This window comes from Populus alba, chromosome 1 (assembly GCF_005239225.2).
Source record: "Populus alba chromosome 1, ASM523922v2, whole genome shotgun sequence".
Classification (NCBI taxonomy): Eukaryota; Viridiplantae; Streptophyta; class Magnoliopsida; order Malpighiales; family Salicaceae; genus Populus; species Populus alba.
Window position 1 is genome coordinate 43881135 of NC_133284.1, and position 26615 is coordinate 43907749.

At 36.3% G+C, this 26615-nt stretch overlaps 1 protein-coding gene across 1 annotated transcript; it reads left to right on the forward strand.

The window, feature by feature from the left end:
* The first annotated feature begins 9111 nt into the window (after positions 1 to 9111).
* On the forward strand, positions 9112 to 11053 carry LOC118043388 (polyphenol oxidase, chloroplastic). The gene has a single exon (XM_035051353.2). It carries the CDS (start codon positions 9140 to 9142, stop codon positions 10883 to 10885), a length of 1746 nt encoding a protein of 581 aa, XP_034907244.1. The 5' UTR covers positions 9112 to 9139; the 3' UTR covers positions 10886 to 11053.
* Positions 11054 to 26615: the final 15562 nt, after the last annotated feature.

The following is a 26615-nucleotide window of genomic DNA, read 5'->3' on the forward strand; positions in this document are numbered from 1 at the left end:
GAGACCATTCTTGAAAACTGCCAACGCAAAGATTGATTGTGGTAAGGATACCTTGTCTATGGAGGTAGGAGATGAAAAAATTGAATTTAATTTTCATGATGCAATGACATATCCTTATAGCAATGTTTATTCTATCACATGTTATGACCAAGTTGATAAGTGTGTGCAGCAAGTTTGTGATTTTGATGATGAGTATGGATTAAGCATGGCTTTGAGTTATGGCTATGATTTCACCAAGATAGAAGAGATGGAGAGGCATATATGTGTTCCCCAAAACATGCATGAATCAACATTGGATTTGCAAGCTTTGCAAATTGTCCTTCATGATGCAGGAGTCATTTACCCCATCACGGATAGTGAATGGGTGGCGCCTATCCTTTTGGTGCCTAAAAAGATTGGAATTACGGTGGAAGAGATTCAAAATGATGCTTACGAGAATGCAAGGATTTACAAAGAAAAGACTAAGAATCTTCATGACCGAATGCTTACAAGAAAGGAGTTTCATGTTGGAGACAAAGTCCTTCTTTATCATTCGCGTTTGAAACTTTTTCCTGGAAAGTTACGCTCTCGTTGGATTGGACCATTTGTTGTTTCTAATGTTTTTCCTTATGGTGCAGTTGAAATTACAAGTTTAGAAACGAACAAAGTACTCAAGGTCAATGGGCATCGTTTGAAACCTTTCTATGAAGGTTGGACGACAGAAATCACCGCTTCTGCAAAGTTAGCTGAACCAATCTATGAAGAATGAGCATGCAATATGTCAAGCCAATGACATAAAACAAAAGCGCTTACTGGGAGGCAACCCAGCACAAAAAGAAAAGAAAAATCAGATTTGCTTTCTTTTTCCTTATCTTTTATTTTTCGTATTTTACTTTATCTTTGTCATTCTCTTATGTTCCTTTGCTTTTATTTCAACATTGAGGACAATGTTGTGTTTTAAGTGTGGGGGTATTGAGAGAATTTTGGTTTTCTTATTTTAGTTTTCTTTGTTGTTCTTTTAAAAAAAAAAAATTATGTTTGATCTTTTTAACTCCCATTGGTTTTTGAGAATATCAGTATTATGTATGAGAATTAATTGAGATAGATGAAGATATAAATCAAATGAAGGAGTATGCATGCAAATTTTAAGGTTTAATTGGTTTAGGGATTGACTTTGAGAATATGCCATGTTGACTTTATAGTGTTATACCAATGCAAGCTTTTGAACACCTGTGCCACAGTCGATAATTTACTGTGGTTTGTGCAGCCATCCCATAGTGGTTCGTCAGAATCTTTCAACAAATCAAAAAACCTAGCTGCCTCTGCATTAGGTTCTTCTTCTACGATTGGACATTGATTGACATTATCTTGATTCATTCTCATTGCATCCATAACCATGTTTCTGTAAGGATTAGTGTTGTCATTTGCCGCTTCATGCACGTTGCTAGCACTAGAAGTTGACCCAACCACCGTTTCTCCCATTCTCCTATTACTAACAAATACCTCTCCATGTGCATACCACCACTCGTAATCCTCCACAAACCCTTTGTGTAGAAGATGCATCATTACAACATCTGGATGCAGATACTTTTTATTTTGACACTTCCTGCATGGACACCTAATACCGCCTCCAGTAAAATTTCTAGGAATAGATGTTGCGAAATTAATAAAACCCAGAACCCCGTTACAATAATCCATCCTCCGCAATCCTTGGGGTGAATCTAGATACATCCATGAACGATCATCCATGACTTCTATCGAACCTCTATAAAAAGGACCCATTAAGCAAGCTCTTAATTATTTCAAAACATAACATGTAATTCGATAATTCTACAAATTAAGTTTTAACAATTTACAAACAAATACAATCTTACAAAACATAAAACAAACCATAACAAGTATAAAATTATACATTCATATACTACAAGTTTGTTTGAGAAATAACAATAAAACATGTACATCTACAAAAAAAAATACATATAATAAAAATTTTAAAAAGATAGAATTACTTACAAAAAAATGATAAAATCCGTCGGTAAATCAGAACACGGATGCTGTGACCACAAAACTTCAAGAAATACAACTTGTGCTGAGATGAGGAAGATTTTTTTTTTTGGGCGAGGGGGGGCTGGTTATTTGCAGATGGGGAGGGTTAGGATTAGGAAGAAGAAGGAGAAATGGGGAGGAGAGTGTCGACAGAGTGGCCATATATTCACTTTTGCTGACGGCCCTGCCGACGGTTTTATTTCGTCGGCGAAACCGTCGGTAATTCTGACGGGCAATCGACATGTCACCGCACGGACCTGCTATTCAAATCCCTCGGTGATTCCGTCGGTATTTTTAACGGTGCACTGGTCGCATCACTGGTACGGATCTGGCATTTCAAATCCGTCGGTGATTCCGTCAGTATTATTGACGGTGAATAGGTCCCATCACGCGTACGGCTCCCCGGTTTTCATTCTGTTAGTGAGTCCGTCGGTAAAATCACCCGCCAAAACCTCCGCGCCTTTTTTTCATTAATTCTAAATTTTCTGTCGGTAATTCGGTCGGTAATTACCGACGGATATAGTCGGTCGGTAATTACCGACCTAATTACCAACTAAATTATTCCGTCGGTGATTTCGACCGAAAAATACCGACAGAAAAAATTCCGTCGATGAGTCCGTTGGTATTTAGCGAATTTATGGTTGTGATTAAAACAAGTTAAAATGGAGAATATATATATATATATATATTCTCCATTTTAACTTGTTTTAATATTCTATATATAGGAGTCAAAAAGAATAGTAAAAGGAAAACAAAGATAGGAAGTATTAACCTTTCAAATGCCAATATTGACACTAAGGAAATGTTATAGAACAAAAATAAAACGCTGCACATCAAATGTTTTTAAGAAATTAATGGATTCAGATATACAAAATGATGTTATTAATTTATACTTTACCTTTGAGCATAGATAATACATTACATTTCATTGATCCGTTACTTTAATTAAAAACCCAGCAACACCATGAGAGGGAAAAAAAAAACAAAAAGCAAGAAAGAGATTAATAAGAATACAAGATTTTTTTTATTATTCGGTGGGGCAGCACAATCATACAATTGCCAAATATTTTGAAAACAAGGTCACATGTTAGCATGAGTAAGAAAAGAGAAGGTAAACTAACAAGGTCACATGTTAGCATGAGTAAGAAAAAAGAAGGTAAACTTTGAAGGTGTAGCTTTGGGTTTAGTTTTTAAAAGTATTAGTTTGAGTATTATAAATCCCGCGGTTACTAGAGATTTACATAGTTTTTAATTTTATAATCTTGAAAAATTAGTTAAGGTACATGTAAACTGACTCAAACATCATTATTTAAAAAAAAAGTCATAATACAAGAAATTAAAAAGTTTCTCTTCTTTTCTTTTTTTACAGTTCGGTCATTGGAAAAAAAAAAAAAACTAATGCAGATTAAGAGAGCGTTTAGAAACGCAGGCCAATCCGTGTTTCCAAAAAATTAATTATGTTTTTATGTTTTGAATCGTTTTGATGCACCGGTATCAAAAATAATTTGTTAAAAATTAAAAAAAAAAACATTATTTTGATGCATTTCAACATGAAAAACATTTTAAAAAGCAACCAAAACCACACTTCTAAATATGCCCTAAATATCTCAATTAAACCATACCCATTTATTTCAACACTCACTAAACAGAAAAATATTCAAAATCCAATCTTTAGGTGTCCATTATGACCCTCATGTAAATAAAACACAATTTCTCCATGCTTCGGAACATCCACAAGTGGAACTACCCATGCCTTCCATAACTCTATATTATCCTAGAACCAAAACGTCAATTTTCATAAAAAACAAACAAAATAAATAAATAAATAAAGTCATTGTTCCCCAGTGGAATTTACCATCCTCCTCTTCCTATTCCTCGATTCGTAGCCATCACTTTTTAAAATCCACCAAGCAACAAAAGCAGCAGCCAAAGTCGACAATAACTTGAAGGATCGTGCTTTCAAAATAGAGACGTGCGAGAGAAGAAAAATGCGAGACAACCAGAGAGGCAGAAGCGGGGTTGGCTATGAAAAGGGCTTTGGTGGACATCAAGAGAGAAAGGGTTGAGAGGAGGAAGGGGGTGCAGGTCAGGGTTCGTTTATTTAGTTTTAGCTTTTGTATCTACCGTGTAAAAAACACAATAATATATTAAATTGTATTTTATATTATAGAACTTGGAAAAAAATTGAGTTTGAAATATAATTTTTATAAAACGGTTTTTATTATTTTTTTTATTAAACTTCGTAAAATTCTGTTTTTTTTTTAAGTATTTTTTTTAATTTAATTTTTTTATTTTAAATTATTTTTTTGTATTTTTATATTATTTTAATATACTGATATTAAAAATAATTTAAAAAAATAAAAAAAATTATTTTGATGCATTTTTAAGTAAAAAACACTCTTGAAAAACAATCACAACCAAACATTTTATATATGTTTTTTTTGCTGCACATAAATCTCAACCATAATTTTTATCAAACACGTATCTAAATGCAATTAACCATATATTTTTTAAAATTTTTCTTTTTTAAATTACAACCACAAAATTTACCTTAAAAATAAACGCACTCGATCGATATCATTGCTCCCTAGTGGAATTTACCATCCTCCTCTTCCTGTTCCTCGATTCGTAGCCATCACTTTTTAAAACCCACCAAGCAACAAAAGCAGCAGCCAAAGTCGACTATAACCTGAAGAATCGTGCTTTCAAAATAGAGACGTACGAGAGAAGAAAAATGCGAGACAACTAGAGAGGCAGAAGCGGGGTTGGCTATGAAAAAGGGCTTTGTTGGACATCGAGAGAGAGAGAGGGTTGAGAGGAGGAAGGGGGTGCAGGCTGTGGGAGTGAATTTTTGTATTTGAGTTTTCTTAAGACACTTTTCTATTTATACTTCTGTTAAGTTAAAAATATTTTTAATTTTTTGGTTCAATAATTTTGGTCGATCTAATTCAATTGATTTTAAATTTTTAAAACTGAAACTAAACAAAATTGATTTTTTTTAAAATAGGTTATTTTTTGTTAGGATTTTTGGTTGTGTTTTTTTTTTTTTTTTTAGTTTAATAAGTTTTTCAATTTTTTTTTCTCATCCCTAATTAAAATACTATCCATTCACTATCCAATTTTTTTTTAAATTTTTTTTTCTATGTAGCTCTAGTTAATATTTGCAATTGAGTTCCTAGTTTTAATAATCTTTGCATTCAAGTAACAATATTTCATTATATTCTTGTTTTTATCTCTAAATAGCTGTAAGAGAAACGAAAGGAGAGGAAAATACTCCAATTAAGGTATTTTCCAGTCATGAAATTGTTAAACTTGGTTTTTATGTGTTCAATTGACAATCCTTAATATGGCTGAAGAAAAAATATCAAGACTTCAATAATATATTGAGTTTTTTTTATTTGTTTCGGTTTTGAAGGTTTTTTTGCCAATTAAAATGTATTTTAAGACTGAAAATGAGTTTATAGAGGCTGTTAGCATAATGTTTTGGTGTGTGGAGTGGAAAATGAAAGATTTTGATTTGTATGACCAAAACTATAGTCCGGTGATTTTCTAGCAACCAAACGGTTATTAAAAATATTAATTGGTCAAATTTTTTTTGGGAAAAGTAATTTAGTCCGGTGATTTGTATACCTTCTTCCCTTAACAGTAACCTCTTCAATTATGAAGAAAAAGGGGACATGAAAAATCTAAAACAAAATTTAACATGAGAAAATAATTTTAATATCAAAGAACAACAATAAAACAAATCCTAACAAAAGTAATAGATTGAAAGGAGAAGAGATGGAAAGGAACACATAATGGACAAAGAGTAGAAGATAAAGGGGAGAAACATTGGAAGGGTTAGGGGTGGAGACAAACATTTTGCATTTACCAATGGAATAATTATTTTTGAAAAAAGAAATAAAGATTTTTTTTTAATTATTTTGTATTTAATTACAAAGGGAAATTAATTTTTTTTGAAAACTGGTAAGAAATAATTGAAAATATTAACAAATAAATTAATTTTTCATCATTATTTTACGGTCCAAACTAATCTCTCAATAATGGTATTGGTAATAGTTTTTTTTTTTTAAGCTAATTCTTTCAGTAAGTAGTAGCAATTTAATTTTTTTTCTTTAAATAAAAGTTTTTTTAAGTTGTGAGTTTCTTTCAAACTAATTAAGTGTGATTAATTCTTATTTTTTAAAAACTTTTATGCTCATGTATTTATTTTAATTGATCAACTTATATTTTGAGGTTTTTAATTGGAGAGACTCCAGGATCAGGATATCTGTATTGTTTTTCTAATTTTAATGACTTCATTATCATATTAATTTTAATATGTGAACTTGAGTTTCATATAAAGAACTTGAATGTTATTATGGATGCTATATTTAAATTAATCTTTTGTATTACTCTTCAATTTAAAATAAAATAAGATGTATCATTACTCAATATTAGTTACGCTTTGCAAGAATAATGTTCACTAAATATCTCTTTTTTAAACACTAATAATGGTGCTCGTTTATAACCCTTTTTTTTTTCTTCTATTTAATTGGTGATTCACTGCATCCTGTTTATTTTTACATTTTAAAAGCGCTTTAAAAAAAATAATTTTTTTTTCTATACTTTAAATTAATATTTTTTGATGTTTTTAGATTATTTTGATGCGTTGATTTTAAAAATAATAAAAAATATATTTTTTAAATATATTTTTAAATAAAAAGCACTTTAAAAAAATAATCACACTTTCAAACAGGCGAACTAAATAATAGAGATAGTTTGTTCCTATTACGTAACTATAGAAATTATAGTCATTGAAAGTCAAACTTTGAGAAAGTTATCGGACATACAACTTCCAATTTAAACATGCTTTTGTAATTGATCTTGTTAATGTAACATATTATTTAACAGTGTGGTTGTGGTTGTTTTTCGAATAATTTTTCATGCTAAAATACACGCCGATGATGTTATTTTATTTTTAAAAAAATTATTTTTGACATTAGCACATCAAAATGATTTGAAAACACTAAAAACATATTAATTTAAAGTTAGTAAAACAATAAAAAAAATTTAATTTTTTTTCAAAAGCAAACCAGAAAAATAGTATTTGGAGTTCCAATTGGATAATCTATATGATTTTTAGGTGAAAACATGTATTTTTTATAAAATAAACTTTGAGTTGGAGGGTTCAATTACAAAATTTTAAAATCTTGGAGCTAAAATATAACTTTTTTTTTTTTTAAGTTTGAGGTTTTATAGGTCCAACTATTCAACCCTATTAAACCCGTGCACGGTGGTCAAATAACAACACTTTTTTTTAACTTTGGAGAAGATTCGATTCGTGAGTACATGCTTAGTGTCGACAAAATGTATACCAACTTGTTCAAAAAAAATAAAAATTGCTTCATCCATTACATAACAAAATGTGTACTTTAATGATTTAACATTTTTAACTATATTATTTTTTATTTTATGGATTTAAATCTTAATATATATATATATATATATATATATATATAGTGAGCTAACATATAGGATATATTTTTAAAATTATTATATAAAAAATTTAAAAAGTGTTTGAGAGTGTACTAGTATTTTTTTTTTGAAGTGTTTTCTACTCAGAAATATAATAAAATAATATTTTTTTATTTTTAATATCAATATATCAAAAAAAATTAATTTAAAATAAAAAATGATTTTTAAAATTAAAAATAAACATCAATAAAACGAAATACAGATGCTGCAACTTTTGATAAACAAGGTTTATCTGACACTAGTATCCCACTCAGGGATATCATTATTTGAGATTCGAGTGCCTTTCCTCGTGTCCACATGCTCAGTAGGCTTTGTAGCTGTGGAAAAGGCATCGAAGATTAATGCACATTGTCCACAGCTTTGTAGCTCATCGAAGGTCCACATGCTCAGAAGGCTCCATGAAATTTTGAATCTGGCCACATGCAAATAAGCTGGCTGCAAAAAGACAACGAGAACAGAACATGTTGGATGCATAATTTCATGTCTGTTCCTGTGAGGTTGTGTCATGTATTTGTAAAAGTGATTTTATTTGAAAATATATTACATAAAATTTTTGATATTAAAAAATTAAAATTATAAAAAAGTAAATATATTTTTTTTAAAATGAAGACTATGGTACTCCCAAATTTGTTTTAACCGGTTGCCTCTTTTAGCTTCTTTCAATTCAAATATAATAGTTTTTTAATAAAAAGATTTACAGTTCACTTTCACTCGGATTGAGCCTGTTTTAATCAAGATTGTCAATTCCGTTTCGGTAAGTGTTTTATTTTTTCAATTGAAATTGAATGTTTCAATTTCTGAGTGTTTCGGCGTGCCGTTTCGGGGTTGTACTGTTCATATATATATATATTCCACAAACATAATTTAAATTCAAGATAAATTAATTATAAATTATGCAATACAAACACAATGCCAAATAAATATAATTTCAAATTTTAAAATATTTTTAAATAGATCTTTAACTTAAAGTAATTCAACTTAAACAAAATATTATGAAAGTAAAATATTTTAACAAAAATATTTTAAATATAAAGTTAGGTCAATGTTATCAAATGGATAATGGAATCTAAAGCATCCTTTTTTTGCTCAAATTCCTACAAAATATAAACATGAAAAAAAAAACAACATGAATATAAACCATATATATTAGTGATAAATCTAATTTTAAAAAAATTAATATCATTGTTAATGAAAATAGTAATAATAATTTTCAATATTATTATTAATATCATTGCTATTAAAAATAGTAATAAAAAAGAAGCTTTTTATAATCGGGTGGTTTAATTAATGAAATTGAACAAGATTCAATTTGATTCAATGGCTTTTCAAGAGCGGAACAGAACATGTGGAATGAAACCGGAACGTTTCGGGCAGAATTTAGCCGAAAAATCCGGAACGGACTGAGATTTAAAATAAGATGAAATTTGTTCTATTTTGTTTCGTTTTTTGAATTGATATGGAATGTTTCGGCTATTCCGGATGGAACGAAACGGAATTAACAACTCTGGTTTTAATGGAAGCCAGAGTAGTAGCTTTACCATTGACATTTCTTATAAAGGGTATCGAAGAATGCTTCACCCTCATACCAAACCAAACCATGGCTTCCTTTATCTCTCTTTCCAGTAGCATCCCTTTAGCTGCCTCCTCTTTCTTGCCTTCCTTCCCGGAAACACACCGAGTTCCCAGAATTAAAAAGCCAAACCGTCGCAATATCCCGATTGTTTCTTGCAAATCAGGCAAGAATGATCACGAACAAAACCCTGCCACCAGAAGAGATCTGCTCATTGGTCTCGGTGGACTCTATGGAGCAACTAGTCTTAGTGATCCATTTGCCTACGCGAATCCCATTGCACCTCCAGACATAACCCAATGTGAGCTAGTTACCCTGCCATCCGAAAGTGACCCCTCGAACTGTTGCCCTCCAACATCCACAAAGATCAAAAACTTCGAATTCCCTTCTGCGTCCTCCCCAATGCGCATTAGGCCTGCTGCTCATTTAGTTGATAAAGCCTACGTAGCTAAATACGCCAAAGCCATTGCACTGATGAAAAGTCTTCCTGACGATGATCCACGTAGCTTCAAGAGCCAAGCCGACGTTCACTGTGCTTACTGTGATGGTGCTTATCACCAAGCAGGCTTTCCTGATTTAGACCTTCAAATTCACTTCTCGTGGCTCTTCTTTCCCTGGCATAGACTCTATTTATACTACTACGAAAGAATCTTGGGTAGACTGATTGATGATCCGACTTTCGCTTTGCCTTTCTGGAATTGGGATGCCCCTGCCGGCATGCAAATGCCAGCCATTTTCACTGACCCCCAATCATCACTTTATGATCCCCTTCGCGACGCGAATCACCAACCTCCGACATTGCTTGATCTTAATTACGCGAAAGGAGATGCAAATCCAGACCCTGCAAAAGCAGAGGAATTGTATGCAAGCAATCTCAACGTAATGTACAGGCAAATGGTGTCCGGTGCCAAGAAGCCTACTCTCTTTTTTGGAAAACCATATCGTGCTGGTGATGATCCAAGTCCTGGAATGGGTACAATTGAGACCACCCCACACACTCAGGTTCACATCTGGACCGGCGACCCCAATCAAACTAACGGGGAAAATATGGGCAATTTCTACTCAGCAGGGAGAGATCCCATATTTTATTGTCATCACTCGAACGTCGACCGGATGTGGGACTTGTGGAAGAAAATACCAGGAGGCAAGCGAAAGGATTTCGAGGATCCTGATTGGCTTAATTCAGAGTTTCTTTTCTGGGATGAGAATAAAGAGCTGGTTCGAGTAAAGGTTAAAGATACTCTTGACACCAAGAAGCTAAGATATGGCTATCAAGATGTTCCTATTCCTTGGCTGAAAACTAGACCAACACCAAAATTTACAAGGCAGGAAAAATCACGTCGTGCAGCTGGAAAAACCGTTGTATTAACACCAATTAGTGCATTCCCTGTTGTCTTGGATAAAGTCATAAGTGTGGAGGTTTCCAGGCCAAAGAAATCAAGAAGCGCGACGGAGAAAGAAGATGAAGATGAAGTTTTAGTTATTGAAGGGATTGAGTATGAAGAAAATCAATTAATTAAGTTCGATGTCCTCGTCAACGATGAACCTGATTCACCTGGTGGACCAGACAAGTCCGAGTTTGCAGGAAGTTTCGTCAACGTGCCCCACAAGCATGCGAAAAAATCAAAGACAACCATGGTATTGGGGATTACAGGATTGTTGGAAGATCTGGAAGCTGAAGGAGATGATACCCTTGTGGTGACTTTCGTGCCTCGGTTTGGTGGTGATTTTGTTACTGTTGCTAATGTCAAGATTGAGTTTGTCGCTGACTGATCATGGTGATGAGAGGATATATGCTACCATTTTCTTTTCTGTTTTTCCTTTAGCCTTTTCTTGTTTTTTTCTCTTTCTATGTTGGTATTCAGTGAGTTTTCTCTTTTTTATTTCAAGATGCTCAGCTAATGGACCGTATTTCAATTTGAATACTACAATGGTTTCTTAGATTTGTTGCCACAAGTAGATGAACAAAAATAACTAGACCCATATGGTAAAAAATCATTGTCATTTTAGACTTTTTTTTAAATGATACATAAACCAAAAACAATATGGTTTTGAAAGAAAGAAAAAACTAAATTTTATCATAAACAAACCCATATCACATCTCAAATAAATGAATTACCAAGTTGACCCTAGATCTTATATAACTAGGTCTGGATTGACAAAAATAACTAGACTCATTCGGTTAAAAAAAAATACATGATGGAGGACTGGCCAAAGCTACTTTCTTCCCCTCTACCTTTGTTCTTTGTGTGCTTCTCCTCTAGTCTTGCTTTTCTTTGCTTGGTTTCTTTTTTCTTATCTTGTTCTCCCTATCTCCCTTAGTGTCTGCCTGGTATTCTTGTGTTGCTCATCATGTTCTCTAGTGTTCTTCCTTTCTCTTTAGTGTATGTGTCGTCTGTTAGTCCGTATTTTTTTGTTCCTATGTTGTTCTATGTGTCACTCCCTTGCGAGAGCATAGTATCGCGGCGACCCTTCCTGGAGCAGGGAATTGATTTCGGGGTCTTTGTTTTTGTGAAAAAGATAGTCACCGCCTAGTATTATGGTCACTAGAAAACCTAACTAGTCTTTCAAAAATTCTAAGGCAAGGGATTGGTTGCGTAAATGGAAGATATTAGCACCTCTAGTATGCCCTGCCTAAGGTAAGCTGCTTGGTATTTGGTTTGCCTTGCTATGGTGTTGGAGTTTTCTCATTAGTTTTTCTAGGATAGGTTTGCTATTATAAATGGGCTTGGGTTCAAAGTCTAAAAGCAAGAACCCTTGGCTAATATAGATCATATCTTTAGATATGTCTACATAGTGCCAAGAAGAACCGATACAGATCTCTTAAAATCTATGTTTGATTTGAACTAAATTTATAAACTATGAATTAAAAGATAGCTAAGATAGAAATCTAAGGAGATTCAATGTGCTTAAAAGCTCATTTTCCCTTAGTATTTCAAGTGTTCGTGACTCGTAAATCACAAGGAAGAGGGATAAAAATTTAGAAATCTAAAGAAATTCAGAGTCCTTTAAAAGCCTATTTTTACCGTAGTGTTTTATACTTTCACGGCTCATAAACCATGGAGTTAAAAAAATTGAAATATCTTCAATTATAATCGAGGCTTCTTTCAAGGATGTGTGGTGACTTATTATTCCTAGAAAAATATTTTGGATATTAACCACTTGGGTTTTTTATCCAAACATTAACAGTGAATAATAACAAGTTATTCCCAATAATATTTTGAATATTAATCCCTTTGGGATTTTTTTATCCAAATATAAATGGTGAATAAAGTAGAATCCCCAAAATAACATTTTTGTATTTTTGGAATATTGGCCAACACCCTTTGGAGTTTTACATGCATGTTGTAAAATCCAGAATATAAGAAAATATTTTTTTGGTGTTTAAGAAACCTATGCTAAAACACATTTTCTTTTAATACTTTGAATATTTGTTTTTTTTTTTTTAATAAGAGGAATGTTCAAAATATGTTAGGGTATTGGCTGTATGCAACATACAAGAAATGCTTTTTAGACACACAAACATGTATATATATACACGAAAAAAAAAATGATCTTATTCAATTTTTAGGGGTTGGGTCCAGCTCGGTCCATGTGGCTAGGTTGAACCCAGCGTGCCTAGCCGGATAACTGGCCCAAACAAATAACCCAACTAGACACTGTTGCAAGTTGAATGCATGAATTATTCACACATGCACTGCACAGTGTGGAGGTGTAATCACCAAAGAAAAAAAAAAACGGTTTTAGATAAACCAAAACAAGGATAAGGATACATCTAAACCAACCCCAAACAACCCATTTCTTTTGATGGGGAGTATAAATACAAGGAGAGGAGAGAGAATGATCCATCTTCTTCCCAAACCAGCAGCTGCATGTCATTCTTTCCTTCCCCTTTCACAACAGAAACGTGAATCAAACCAGTAGAGATGACTTTGTGAACTTGTTAGGGAGAGATGAGACCTTGAGAGAGGAGTGGGCAGCTGCATAGAGGAGAGGAAAAAGAGAGCTGGAAAACGTGAGAGGAGGAAGAAGGAGGAGAACCAGCAGCTGAAGAGAAAAGAATAGTGTCAAACCTTCCTCAAACTTAGTTAAATTCAGAAGGTATGGGTCATGAAACTCTCTTCCTCTCCCCCTTAAGATCAAAAAAGAAAATGAAGAAGAAAAACCCTAAGAAAAGAATTGATCTAAGACCTAAGCCAGCTGTGAAGGAAGCTGAAATTAAATAAGAGAACAAGCAAGCAAAAGTGAAATAAAACCAATTTCAGAACATCTAACAAATAAATAAAATGGAAATAACAAATCATGATAGAGGGCTCGCTCTAACTATGGGGTGGGCCAGCATGCATGTATGTGTGTTCTGCTGGAATTTATTGAAAGATTTTATGCTGAAATAAATGTGTTCTGCTGTGATGTTGTTGTGCTGAAATTAATGTGTTCTGCTGTGATGTTGTGTGCTGAAAGTAAGGTATTCTAAACCTGTTTTTATGAGTCTTTGAAAGTTGATTTTGAATTGATGACTGGATGTTAAATCATAGATTTTAGTTCTTAGACTTAAATTGAGGAAAAAGTATGAGTTACTAAATTAAAGAACTTCTTGTGTTGTGTGTAAATGGAAAGGCTGACGAATCTGGACAGTTTCGTCTCTTGATTTTCAAGAGATTTCGGGTAGAAGGATGAAAGAATTAGGATCATATTCCTTATAAAAATTGTAGTTTTGAATGTTGGCTAATTAATGAAATTGGTCTTGCTCAATTTAGAGATTATAGAACTCCCGTTATGGGTCACCAAATGAGACAGTAACAGTTCAAAAATGAGATAGTGACAGTTCAAAAATGTCTAGATAGTAACAGTTCAAAAATGAGATAGTAACAGTTCAAAAATGAGATAGTGACAGTTCAAAAATGTCTAGATAGTAACAGTTCAAAAATGTCTAGATAGTAACAGTTCAAAAATGAGACAGTAACAGTTCAAGACAGTAACAGTTCAAAAATGAGACAGTAACAGTTCAAAAAAATGAGACAGTAAAAGTTCAAAAATGAGACAGTAACAGTTCAAGACAGTAACAATTCAAAAATGAGACAGTAACAGTTCAAAAATGAGACAGTAACAGTTCGGATTTTACGTAGAAATAGTTCAAATATATGTATATATAAATGATGACTAAAAGAAAGACTTATTGGTTGTTGATATGTTTATAATAAAACATATTCGTGAGTGAGAAAAACTTATGGGATAAACCTGTGAATTTCAGGAGGGACCACAGGCGTGGGGCAACAACAACAACAACAACAGGGGAGTACAAATAGAGCTTCTATTTCAGGTAGGTGACTTGCACCTTCCCTTTTCATACGTTGAATATTGAAATATTTAACTTGAGTATTACCAAATTGTTAGAACCGATATTAGATTGTCGAACGCTTAAATGTTGATTAAAGGTTGATTAGCTTCGGCTAATGGCATTCGTATGGATGGCCGGGATGATGGACTGATTAGCTTCGGCTAATGGCATCCGAGTGGATGGCCGGGACAAATGAATGATTAGCTTCGGCTAATGGCATCCGAACGGATGGCCGGAACAAAGAATGATTAGCTTCGGCTAATGGCGTCCGAGTGGATGGCCGGGAGAAAAGAATGATTAGCTTCGGCTAATGGCATCCGAATGGATGGCCGGGATGATGGACTGATTAGCTTCGGCTAATGGCATCCGGATGGATGGCCGGGAAAAAAGAATGATTAGCTTCGGCTAGTGTCAATTCGAAAACTTGTGCATCTAATTGTATTACTAGTTGTTATATCAACTACATGAATAAATTATAAATGTTAATGCTTTATTTAACGGCCAAACCGTTAGTACCATTATTATTATTATTAAGTATTTTCATCCTCTTAAATGTTTTATACTACTGCAGGGACGTCACACCAACGAGATGTTTAGGAAACCCGATACACGGGAACCTACTTTTGCAAGGAATCATGTAGATGCATTCTATATCACAATGTATTTTGTATGGATCAATGTACTGAATGTATAACTTTTACTAGATCCATTTTGTTTAAAAATGTGATGTCTATTAGTGGGATAGGAATGCAAACTCATGACTATGTATATATTCTTTTAGTATGATCTTCAAATCATGCAACTTTAATATTATGTGTTTGTGTAAGATTCACTTTCAAATGAAATGTTGATTGTATGGATTGTAGTTTGATGATGTGAAGCTTCAAGTTCCCTAATTACCGGCACCATGTGTTTTAAATATATATAAAAAAAAATTTACTGTTGATTTGGGCTTGGAAAGCCGGGTTGTTACAGTTGGTATCAGAGCACTTGGTTTAGATCCTGAGGATCATTAATAAATGTGTTGTTATGATAAATTTCAGGATGGTACGCACCCGACAAGGGACACGAACTGAGCCGCCCTCCTTCGAAAGGAGGGGCATGAACCAAGGTACCCAAGGTTGGCAAGACGAAGATCCCTTGGATGATACGGCATCTCATGCTCCGATACTACTACCCGAAACCTTGCAGGGGGAAGATACGATGGCAGGGGAAGGCTCGAGGCCTAATCGGACAGAGGAAACACCCCCAGTCGCAACGGAGCAGCGAGAAAGATCGGAAGCACAACCATCTACTGTTCCAACTGGTGTGCCCCCACAATATGTAGATGCGGGACTCCTTGTACAAATAGTTAAAGCCGTGATGGAAGGCATGGCTAGTTCAGCGGCACAAACAACTCCTACCACGCAGATTCCACCAGCAGCCCCTACGACTAGCATGACCATGGATAATGTGGTGCCACTGGTGCGATTAGTCAAAAGTATGAGGGAAATGGGTTGTGAACCGTATATGGGGGAACAAGATGCAGAGATAGCTGGAAGATGGATCAGGAAGGTGGAAAAGACAATGATTCAAATAAGCATACCCGAGGGTTTGAGAGTAAATTGTGCATCCCAGTTACTGTCTGATAGGGCCATGATATGGTGGGAAACAGTTCAGCTGAGGCGTGCGACCGAGACACTAACTTGGATTGATTTCAAGACAGAGTTTGAGAATCAGTTTTATTCCAAGTATCATTGCAAGGTGAAAGAACAAGAGTTCTTGGCATTAAAACAGGGTGATATGTCAGTATTGGAGTACGAAAGGAGATTCCATGACCTCTCATTGTTCGCCCCACACTATGTGCCGACAGAGGAACATATGATTGAAAAGTTGAGAGATGGTTTACGACAGGATTTGAGACAAGGATTGATCGCCTTGCGATTTAAATCGGTGAAGGAGTTGATTGAGGCTGCATAAGCTCTAGAGGCATGTATTGGAGAAAGCCAAGGGGGGTATCAGGATATAAGCAAAAAGAGAGATGGGGACTATTTCAACGGCAGACCACCGCACTCGAAGAAAGGAAAAAGTGGAGTGTTTGAGCAGTACGGAAAAAAAAGGAGTTTGATATTACCGCCTCACCAACAGTCAAGTGGGAGAGCGATGGTTGGACAGTCGCACTCGAGTGCAAACTCTTCTACTGGTACCGATGACTGCAAGGGTGTTGACTGTTGACTATCCTTTTTGTGTAAAGTGTGGACAAAAACACCCTGGGGACTGATTAGTTTCCCCCGGGCGGTGTTTTGTGTGCAGAGGAGAGGGCCATAGGTGGAGGAACTGCCAGTATCTTAGTCAAGGGTGTCATTACTGTGGTGGAAGAGGTCATTACAAGAGGGACTGCCCCAAAAGGAACACCAGACAAGTATAGAGCTACAGACAGCCTAGTCAGAGCCACCAGCAGTCAGTCACCGTTAATAGGCCAGTGAGATCTTCTCAATCAGGGGCAAACTCCAGTCGAGGGAAGCTGAGGGCACAAAATGATCGGAACCCGGGGAGGGTCTTCCACCTGACGCAGGAGGAGGCCAGGGCTGCATCAGATGTGGTGGCAGGTACACTACTATTGAATGGTTTTAATGTGCATGTGTTGTTTGATCCGGGTGCCACCCACTCATTCATTGCTAAGAGAATTATCACTAAATTGAGAAAGGAAGTAAAAATGGTAGAGAAGGGGTTTGTAATTAGAACTCCAATGGGAAACATGGTTGAAACAAATATTGTATATGTGGATGTGGGGGTTAGTTTATCCGGGTATGAAACAGAAGTAGACTTGATTCCTTTAGAGTTGCATGATTTTGACATAATACTGGGCATGAATTGGTTGAGTAAATACAAGGCACTAATCGATTGTTATGCTAAAACTGTTACTTTCCAAACACCTAAGGGCGAGAAAAAGACTTTTGATGGAGAGAGAGTTCTCAAACTAAATGCTTTAATATCGGTGGTAACAGCCCAAAAACTTTTAAGAAAGGGATGTATGGGATACCTCGCATACATCTTAAACTCTAATGATAAAGGTCCACGATTGAAGGATATTCCTGTGGTGAAGGATTTCCCAGATGTGTTTCCAGAAGAACTACCAGGACTACCCCCGGAGCGAGAGGTAGAAGTGTCTATAGACACTTTTCCTGGAGTTCCACCCATAGCCCAACAACCGTATCGGATGGCTCCAGCAGAACTGAACGAGTTAAAGACTCAATTACAAGAATTATTAGACAAAGGGTTCATACGGCCTAGTAATTCTCCTTGGGGAGCACCGGTCCTATTTGACTATCGACTATCGACAGTCATAGACTGTATGAACCCTAGACTTTGTATTGACTATCGACAGTTGAACAAAATAACAATGAAAAACAAGTATCCGTTACCTCGGATAGATGATTTGTTCGACCAATTAAAGGGAGCAAGGGCATTTTCAAAGATAGATTTGAGATCAGGGTACTACCAGATGAAGATTAAAGAAGCGGACGTAGCAAATACCGCATTTAGAACTCGTTACGGACATTATGAATTTTTGGTGCTGCCATTTGGGTTGACGAACGCCCCAGCTCTCTTCATGGATTTGATGAATCGGGTTTTTCAACCATACCTGGATAAGTTTGTGGTGGTATTCATTGATGATATACTGGTATACTTGAATTCTTTAGAGGAGCACGAGGAACACTTGAGACGAACCTTACAAACCTTGAGAGATCATCAGCTATATGCAAAACTGAGTAAGTGTGAATTTTGGCTTAAAAGAGTGACGTTTCTGGGACATGTCATTTCAGCTGAAGGTGTTTTTGTTGACCCCCAAAAAGTTGAAGCAGTCTTGAAATGGGAAAGACCGACTTCGGTCACTGAAATACGTAGCTTCCTTGGACTTGCAGGATACTATCGGAGATTTATCGAAGGTTTTTCCCTGATTGCAACCCCTTTGACCCAGCTAACAAGGAAAGATAAGAAATGGGTGTGGTCGGAAGAATGTGAGGCAAGCTTCCAAGAATTGAAGAGGAGGCTCACCTCTGCTCCAGTGTTAACCCTCCCCTCAGGGACCGAGGGTTTTGTGGTATATAGTGATGCTTCGGGGAAGGGATTGGGGTGTGTTTTGATGCAACATGGGAAGGTGATCGCTTATGCATCAAGGCAATTAAAGACTCATGAGGTGAATTACCCGGTGCACAACCTGGAGTTGGCAGCTGTAGTATTTGCCTTGAGGATATGGAGACACTATTTGTATGGGTCTCGAACCCAAATTTTTACTGATCATAAGAGTCTGAAGTATCTAATGTCGCAAAAGGATTTGAACATGCGACAAAGAAGGTGGATAGAGCTCATTAAGGATTATGATTGCACCATAGAATATCACCCGGGGAAAGCAAACGTGGTGGAAGATGCCCTCAGTCGAAAAAATAAAGCCTTATTGGGAAGCATAACAGTGAGAAGGGAGCAGCAATTGGCAGAACTAAAAGAGTTGGGTGCAGTTTTGGGTATTAATGCAGGAGGTGGTTTGGTAGTCCAGTTAGTGGTGCGACCAACATATCGAGAACAGATACTACATGCCCAATTCAATGACAAGGTGGGGTCCGAGATTAGGAAGAAGGTGGAAGTCGGGGTAGAAATGAAATTCCGAGTAGCAGATGATGGATCCTTGATGATGGGACAACGGTTGTACGTGCCTGATGACGAAACAGTCAAACAAATGGTTCTACAAGAAGCACATGAGTCCAAATTCTCCATACATCCTGGCAGCACTAAGATGTATCGAGACCTAAAACACCTCTATTGGTGGCCTAATATGAAAAGGGAAATAGCTGAATATGTGTCAAAGTGTGGGATATGTCAACAAGTCAAGGTTGAACACCAAAGGCCTACGGGACCATTACAACCATTACAAATTCCAGAATGGAAGTGGGAGATGATCACCATGGATTTTGTGTCAGGATTTCCCAAAGGGAGGAAAGGAAATGATGCGATATGGGTTATTGTAGATCGATTGACGAAATCCACACTATTCTTGCCTATAAAGATGACCGACTTGGTGGACGAGCTTGCCAAGATCTACATAAATGAGGTGGTACGACTTCATGGGATTCCGGTGTCCATTGTATCGGATCGAGATCCCAGGTTCACCTCTCGACTTTGGCCCAGCATACAACATGCCTTGGGGACAAGATTGGACATGAGCACTGCATTTCACCCTCAAACGGATGGCCAATCAGAAAGAGTCATCCAAGTCTTGGAAGACCTATTCGGGCTTGTGTGCTAGAATTTGGAGGAAACTGGGAGGAACACATGGCATTAGTGGAGTTCACGTATAACAATAGTCACCAAGCCACAATAGGGATGGCCCCATATGAAGCCTTGTATGGTAGGAGGTGCAGAACTCCTTTGTGTTGGGAGGAAATTGGGGACAGGAAGTTATATGGCGCAAAGTTGGTCCAAGTCACCACAGAGAAAGTGAGAACTATCAAGGATCGCATCAAAACCGCACAGGATAGACAGAAGAAGTATGCCGATGTGAGGAGGAGACCTCTCGAGTTCAGTATGGGGGACCAGGTGTTCTTGAAGGTAGCCCCATGGAAGAACATGTTATGGTTTGGATTAAAAGGGAAGTTAACTCCCCGCTTCTTCGGACCCTTCAAAATCTTACAACGAGTAGGACCAGTAGCCTACAAGGTGGATTTGCCCCCACAGTTAGCCAAGGTCCATGATGTGTTCCATGTCTCCTTGTTAAGGAAGGCTGACGTGGACCCCGCCCGAGTTCTACCCCAGGTCCCAGTAGAAGTCAAGACTTAACACTAGAATTGAGGCCCATAAGGATACAAGATCAAGAAGTGAAGGAGCTACGGAGCAAAAAGATCCCCATCGTTAGAATCTTATGGCGAAATGCTCAAGTAGAAGAGGAAACTTGGGAGATGGAGGCTGAAATGAGGAAAAAGTACTCCAATTTATTTGAAATACCAGGTATGGAGTGTGAAACTGCTTAAATTTCGAGGACGAAATTCATATTTAGGTGGGGAGAATGTAATCACCAAAGAAAAAAAAAACGGTTTTAGATAAACCAAAACAAGGATAAGGATACATCTAAACCAACCCCAAACAACCCATTTCTTTTGATGGGGAGTATAAATACAAGGAGAGGAGAGAGAATGATCCATCTTCTTCCCAAACAAGCAGCTGCATGTCATTCTTTCCTTCCCCTTTCACAACAAAAACGTGAATCAAACCAGTAGAGATGACTCTGTGAACTTGTGAGGGAGAGATGAGACCTTGAGAGAGGAGTGGGCAGCTGCATAGAGGAGAGGAAAAAGAGAGCTGGAAAACGTGAGAGGAGGAAGAAGGAGGAGAACCAGCAGCTGAAGAGAAAAGAATAGTGTCAAACCTTCCTCAAACTTAGTTAAATTCAGAAGGTATGGGTCATGAAACTCTCTTCCTCTCCCCCTTAAGATCAAAAAAGAAAATTAAGAAGAAAAACCCTAAGAAAAGAATTGATCTAAGACCTAAGCCAGCTGTGAAGGAAGCTGAAATTAAATAAGAGAACAAGCAAGCAAAAGTGAAATAAAGCCAATTTCAGAACATCTAACAAATAAATAAAATGGAAATAACAAATCATGATAGAGGGCTGGCTCTAACTATGGGGTGGGCCAGCATGCATGTATGTGTGTTCTGCTGGAATTTATTGAAAGATTTTATGCTGAAATAAATGTGTTCTGCTGTGATGTTGTTGTGCTGAAATTAATGTGTTCTGCTGTGATGTTGTGTGCTGAAAGTAAGGTATTCTAAACCTGTTTTTATGAGTCTTTGCAAGTTGATTTTGAATTGATGACTGGATGTTAAATCATAGATTTTAGTTCTTAGACTTAAATTGAGGAAAAAGTATGAGTTACTTGGTCTAAATTAATGAAAGAGATTGGTCATTTCCTTATAGCTCAATTTAGGGATTATAGAACTCCCGTTATGGGTCACCAAATGAGACAATAACAGTTCAAAAATGAGATAGTGACAGTTCAAAAATGTCTATATAATAACAGTTCAAAAATGAGACAGTAACAGTTCAAAAATGAGATAGTGACAGTTCAAAAATGTCTAGATAGTAACAGTTCAAAAATGAGACAGTAACAGTTCAAGACAGTAACAGTTCAAAAATGAGACAGTAACAGTTAAAGAGAGTAACAGTTCAAGACAGTAACAGTTCAAAAAAATGAGACAGTAATAGTTCAAGACAGTAATAGTTCAAAAAGGAGACAGTAACAGTTCAAGACAGTAACAGTTAAAAAACGAGACAGTAACAGTTCGAATTTTACGTAGAAATAGTTCAAATATATGTATATAGAAATGATGACTGAAAGAAAGACTTATTGGTTGTTGATATGTTTATAATAAAACATATTCTTGAGTGAGAAAAACTTATGGGATAAACCTGTGAATTTCAGGAGGGACCACAGGCGTGGGGCAACAACAACAGCAGCAGCAGGGGAGTACAAATAAAGCTTCTATTTCAGGTAGGTGACTTGCACCTTCCCTTTTCATACGTTGAATATTGAAATATTTAACTTGAGTATTACCATATTGTTAGAACCGATATTAGATTGTCGAACGCTTAAATGTTGATTAAAGGTTGATTAGCTTCGGCTAATGGCATCCGTATGGATGGCCGGGATGATGGACTGATTAGCTTCGGCTAATGGCATCCGAGTGGATGGCCGGGACAAATGAATGATTAGCTTCGGCTAATGGCATCCGAACAGATGCCCGAAACAAAGAATGATTAGCTTCGGCTAATGGCGTCCGAGTGGATGGCCGGGAGAAAAGAATGATTAGCTTCGGCTAATGGCATCCGAATGGATGGCCGGGATGATGGACTGATTAGCTTCGGCTAATGGCATCCGGATGGATGGCCGCGACAAAAGAATGATTAGCTTCGGCTAGTGTCAATTCGAAAACTTATGCATCTAATTGTATTACTAGTTGTTATATCAACTACATGAATAAATTATAAATGTTAATGCTTTATTTAACGGCCAAACCGTTAGTACCATTATTATTATTATTAAGTATTTTCATCCTCTTAAATGTTTTATACTACTGCAGGGACGTCACACCAGCGAGATGTTTAGGAAACCCGATACACGGGAACCTACTTTTGCAAGGAATCATGTATATGCATTCTATAGCACAATGTATTTTGTATGGATCAATGTACTGAATGTATAACTTTTACTAAATCCTTTTTGTTTAAAAATGTGATGTCTATTAGTGGGATAGGAATGCAAACTCATGACTATGTATATATTCTTTTAATATGATCTTCAAATCATGCAACTTTAATATTATGTGTTTGTGTAAGATTCACTTTCAAATGAAATGTTGATTGTATGGATTGTAGTTTGATGATGTGAAGCTTCAAGTTCCCTAATTACCGGCACCATGTGTTTTAAATATATAAAAAAAAAAAAAAATTACTTGTTGATTTGGGCTTGGAAAGTCGGGTTGTTACAGGAGGTAATTAAATTTACCTCTGCACAGTGCCAATCACTTAAAATGCAGATGCAAAAACTGGGAGAGAAAAGACACAGCTTCCCTGGTCTGAGATAGATGAAGACGCTGAAGCTTTTTTTGTTTGTGATCGGTGGGCACTGGTTTTGGAAACAGTATAAAACGATGGCAATGTTGGTGTTGGCCTTAGTGTTTTTCTTCTTTTGACTATGTTGTTCCTCTGGTTTTCTCCACTCTCTATCTCTTTGTTGCTTGTTGCCTGTCTCTTCCCTGTTTTTCCCATTTTTTCTTTATGTTTTCCCCCCCTCTCTCTTCCAGCAAATGAGGCTTATATAGCCTAAAACGCATCTCTATTTAGGAAACAAAATCTAGGGACAAAATAGTGGTCGGCTGAGTCCCACTCCTTTTGAGGTGGCAGGACCCATTTATCCTTGGGCCAATTGCCTTTAAGGTTGGCTGAGACCCACTCTTAGGAGTGTGGTAGGACCCATTTGTCATTGGGTCTAACCTCGACCCAATTGCCTTTGGGGCCGGCCGAGACCCACTCCTTTCGGGGTGGCAGAACCCTTTTGTCCTTAGATTGATCCTCAACCCAATTGCCTTTGGGGCTGGTCGAGATCCACTCTTAGAAGGGTGGCGGGACCCATTTTTTCCTTGGGTCGTGTGTGGTCCCAAATTCCTTTAGGATCAACTGAGACCCACTCCTTGGGGGGTGGTAAGACCCTTTTCTCTTTGGGTCTAGCCACGGCTGGGCCTTTTTTTGGGGCCGATCAGGACCCCTATCCTTTTGGCTTTACGTCCGGCCACTGTTGGCCCCCTTTTGGGGCTGGCCAAGACCCTTCTCCTCTTAGGTCCGGCCACGGTTTGGCCCCCTTGTGCGGCCGGCTAGGATGCCTCTCTTCTTTGGGTTCGGCCATGGCTTGGCCCTTTTTTAAGGCCGACCAGGACCCTTTTTCTCTGGATTCGGCCATGGTTTTAGCTCTTTTTTGTTTTTAGGCTAAAAATAGGTAACAACATATGCCCCCTCTTTGCAAAGCTTACGAAGCAAAACTTTCTCAATGTTTTACATGGTAAACTTTTAAAGAGAACAAAAGGTCCTTCTTGCTTGCCGAGTGATCCACTCATCCAAGGGCTTCAAAAAGTAAATGGTCTCAATATTATGGGCGACTTGCTTAGAAAAATAATGGTCTCATTGTTATGGTGTCCTACCCAAAGAAAAATGGAGAACAATCTCATTCTAATGGGCGTCCTACTCAGAGAAAGAAAAAAAATAATGGTCTCATTTTGATGGGTGGCCTACCTAGTGGAAAAAAAATGATGGTCTCGTTGTGATTGGTAACCTACCTAGATGAAAGATGATGATCTCATTATGATGGGTGACCTACCCAGATGTAAGTGAAAAGGTTTTTAAAAAGTGGTCTCAATATCTGGAGACTTGCCCATTGTAAAGATTTTAGAAAAACTCCACGTTTTTTTATTTTAGGAAATGGTCTCAATATTGGATGGCCTCCCGTTTTAAGATTTTTAGAAAAACTCTATGCTTTTTCTATAAAATGGTCTCGATATCAGGTGACTTGCCCGTTTTATACTTCAAAAGAAATCATCTGACCTCTAGGAATGAAGCAGTACTGGTTCGTATTCTTTTTTGTAATTCTGTTGACTTGAGATTTTGTACCTCAGCGGTTCCCAAAAACTTAGAACTATTTTCATCACTCGTTTCCTGCCAGGTTAGGTTATGACAATATAACATGCATGCTTTTGTTACCTATTTTGTAAACATAGGTCCCCCCTTTACATTGTTGACTTTTTCGAGCTTCTGTTTCCATTTGTTTGCCCAACCTGTCCTCTTGAACCAGAATATGCTCACCGTGCTACATTTCTTATCCTTCTCATGCTTGATGAAGAGATTTTCAGTTCCTTATAGGGCCCTTTCTTGCTCCATTGAATATCTTATTTTATTATACTTTTGCCAATATTTTAATTGTCTTTTCCATTTATAAGAAATTATTTGAAGAAGAAAACTCAAAAGATTTGGTTTTGTTCATGAAAATCGAAACATTCAATCATCAAATTTTGTTTTAAGCAATTCTCATAAAGGTGTTTCATAGGTTTTTATGATGATACCCCTTAATGCTTTGTTTTGGTTCATTATGTACCCCTATGTGCATTTTGTGCACTTCTTGCCCCCAATGTGATGTGCACATATACTTCAAGTTTAGATTTGGCTTGGTTCTCTCCAATTTGGGAATTTGATGAAGTCATCTTGAGCATATAATGATTCTTTAGTGATGTGTAAAAAAGTTCTTTTAAGTAAAAGATTTCAAATTCTATGAGATCATGCGTTTTATGAAGAAAAGGTTATTTACGGAGAGAATTCATGGCCAAACTTTATTTTATTGATTGGGAAATTATGGAATACATCAAGCGTAATATTTCTTTACAGAGTCTGAATTCACAAGTCTAACTAAATCTTCTCCATCCATTCTTGAGAAAGCTTTCTTCACCACGTAAGGGCCCTCATAGCTTGGTGCCTATTTACTCTAATCTTCTCCTGGTAAAGGCAATATTTTCTTTAGCACAAGTTCTCCTTCATGGAATCCTCGAGGTCGGACCTTTTTGTCATATGATTTGGTCATCATTGTTTGGTATAATTGATGATGACAGATTACAACTATCCTCTTGTCACTGATCAGATTCAGCTATTCATTTCTAATTTTTTCCCATTCTACCTGTTTTAGCTTAGAGTCTACCAATACTCTTAATGAGGGGATTTCCACTTCTAAAGGTATTATTGCCTCTATCTCATATACCAATGTGTAGGGGGTGTGTAAACCCCTAGTTATAATTTTCTGGGTTATTAAAATATAAGAAATTTAACCAATAGTAAAATGGGTTAAATTAAATTAAAGAAACCTAAATCAAGATAAAAATAATGAAATTAATGAAATGAAAAGTGAATATAGTACTAAATTGTTGAAAAGATAAATATTTATGGGGACAAAATGAATACATGAGACCAAAAGAGGTCAATATTCAAATAACAGAAGGTTATGAGTTTATGTACAAATAATAATAAGAGGTGGGGATATATGTGCAATTAACAAGATGATAGCACTATAAATATAATTTTATTTTTTTCTTAGAGGGACTGGCAAGAGCAAGAGAGAGTTTAGAGAGAGGCTAGAGAGAGGACATATTGATGGCAGCAAATCCAACAGCTATAACTTCACCTTCCACCGTTGGATCAAAATGATATTTTGATATATTACTCTCCTCCATATCATGTACAGTGTCATCAAAGGGATCTTCTATATCAGTCATTGTTTGAGAGATATCACGGGAGGAAACTTTCTAGGAAAATACACTTCTGGATAGTCTTCGTCGCCGACTGTTGTCTCCTCCAGCCACCATCGAATCGAGCTACAATTTGGATATGTTGTTCTTCCTAATGCTGTCTATATTCTAAATGATGGAGATTAGAAAAAAAAAAACACTCTATATAAAAGTTGTGCTTCTCGCACAGTAGGTTTGCAAGTTTGAGGTTAGTTTGGATAAATCCATATTTCTGGAAATTTCACCATTTGATGAAGTTGATATTTGGATATGTTATACTCATAATAATGCATAATAACTTGACTATATGGATTGTGT

Bases quoted from the DNA above. Each gene is read 5' to 3' on its own strand.
- LOC118043388 (XM_035051353.2), top strand. From the start codon at position 9,140: ATGGCTTCCTTTATCTCTCTTTCCAGTAGCATCCCTTTAGCTGCCTCC.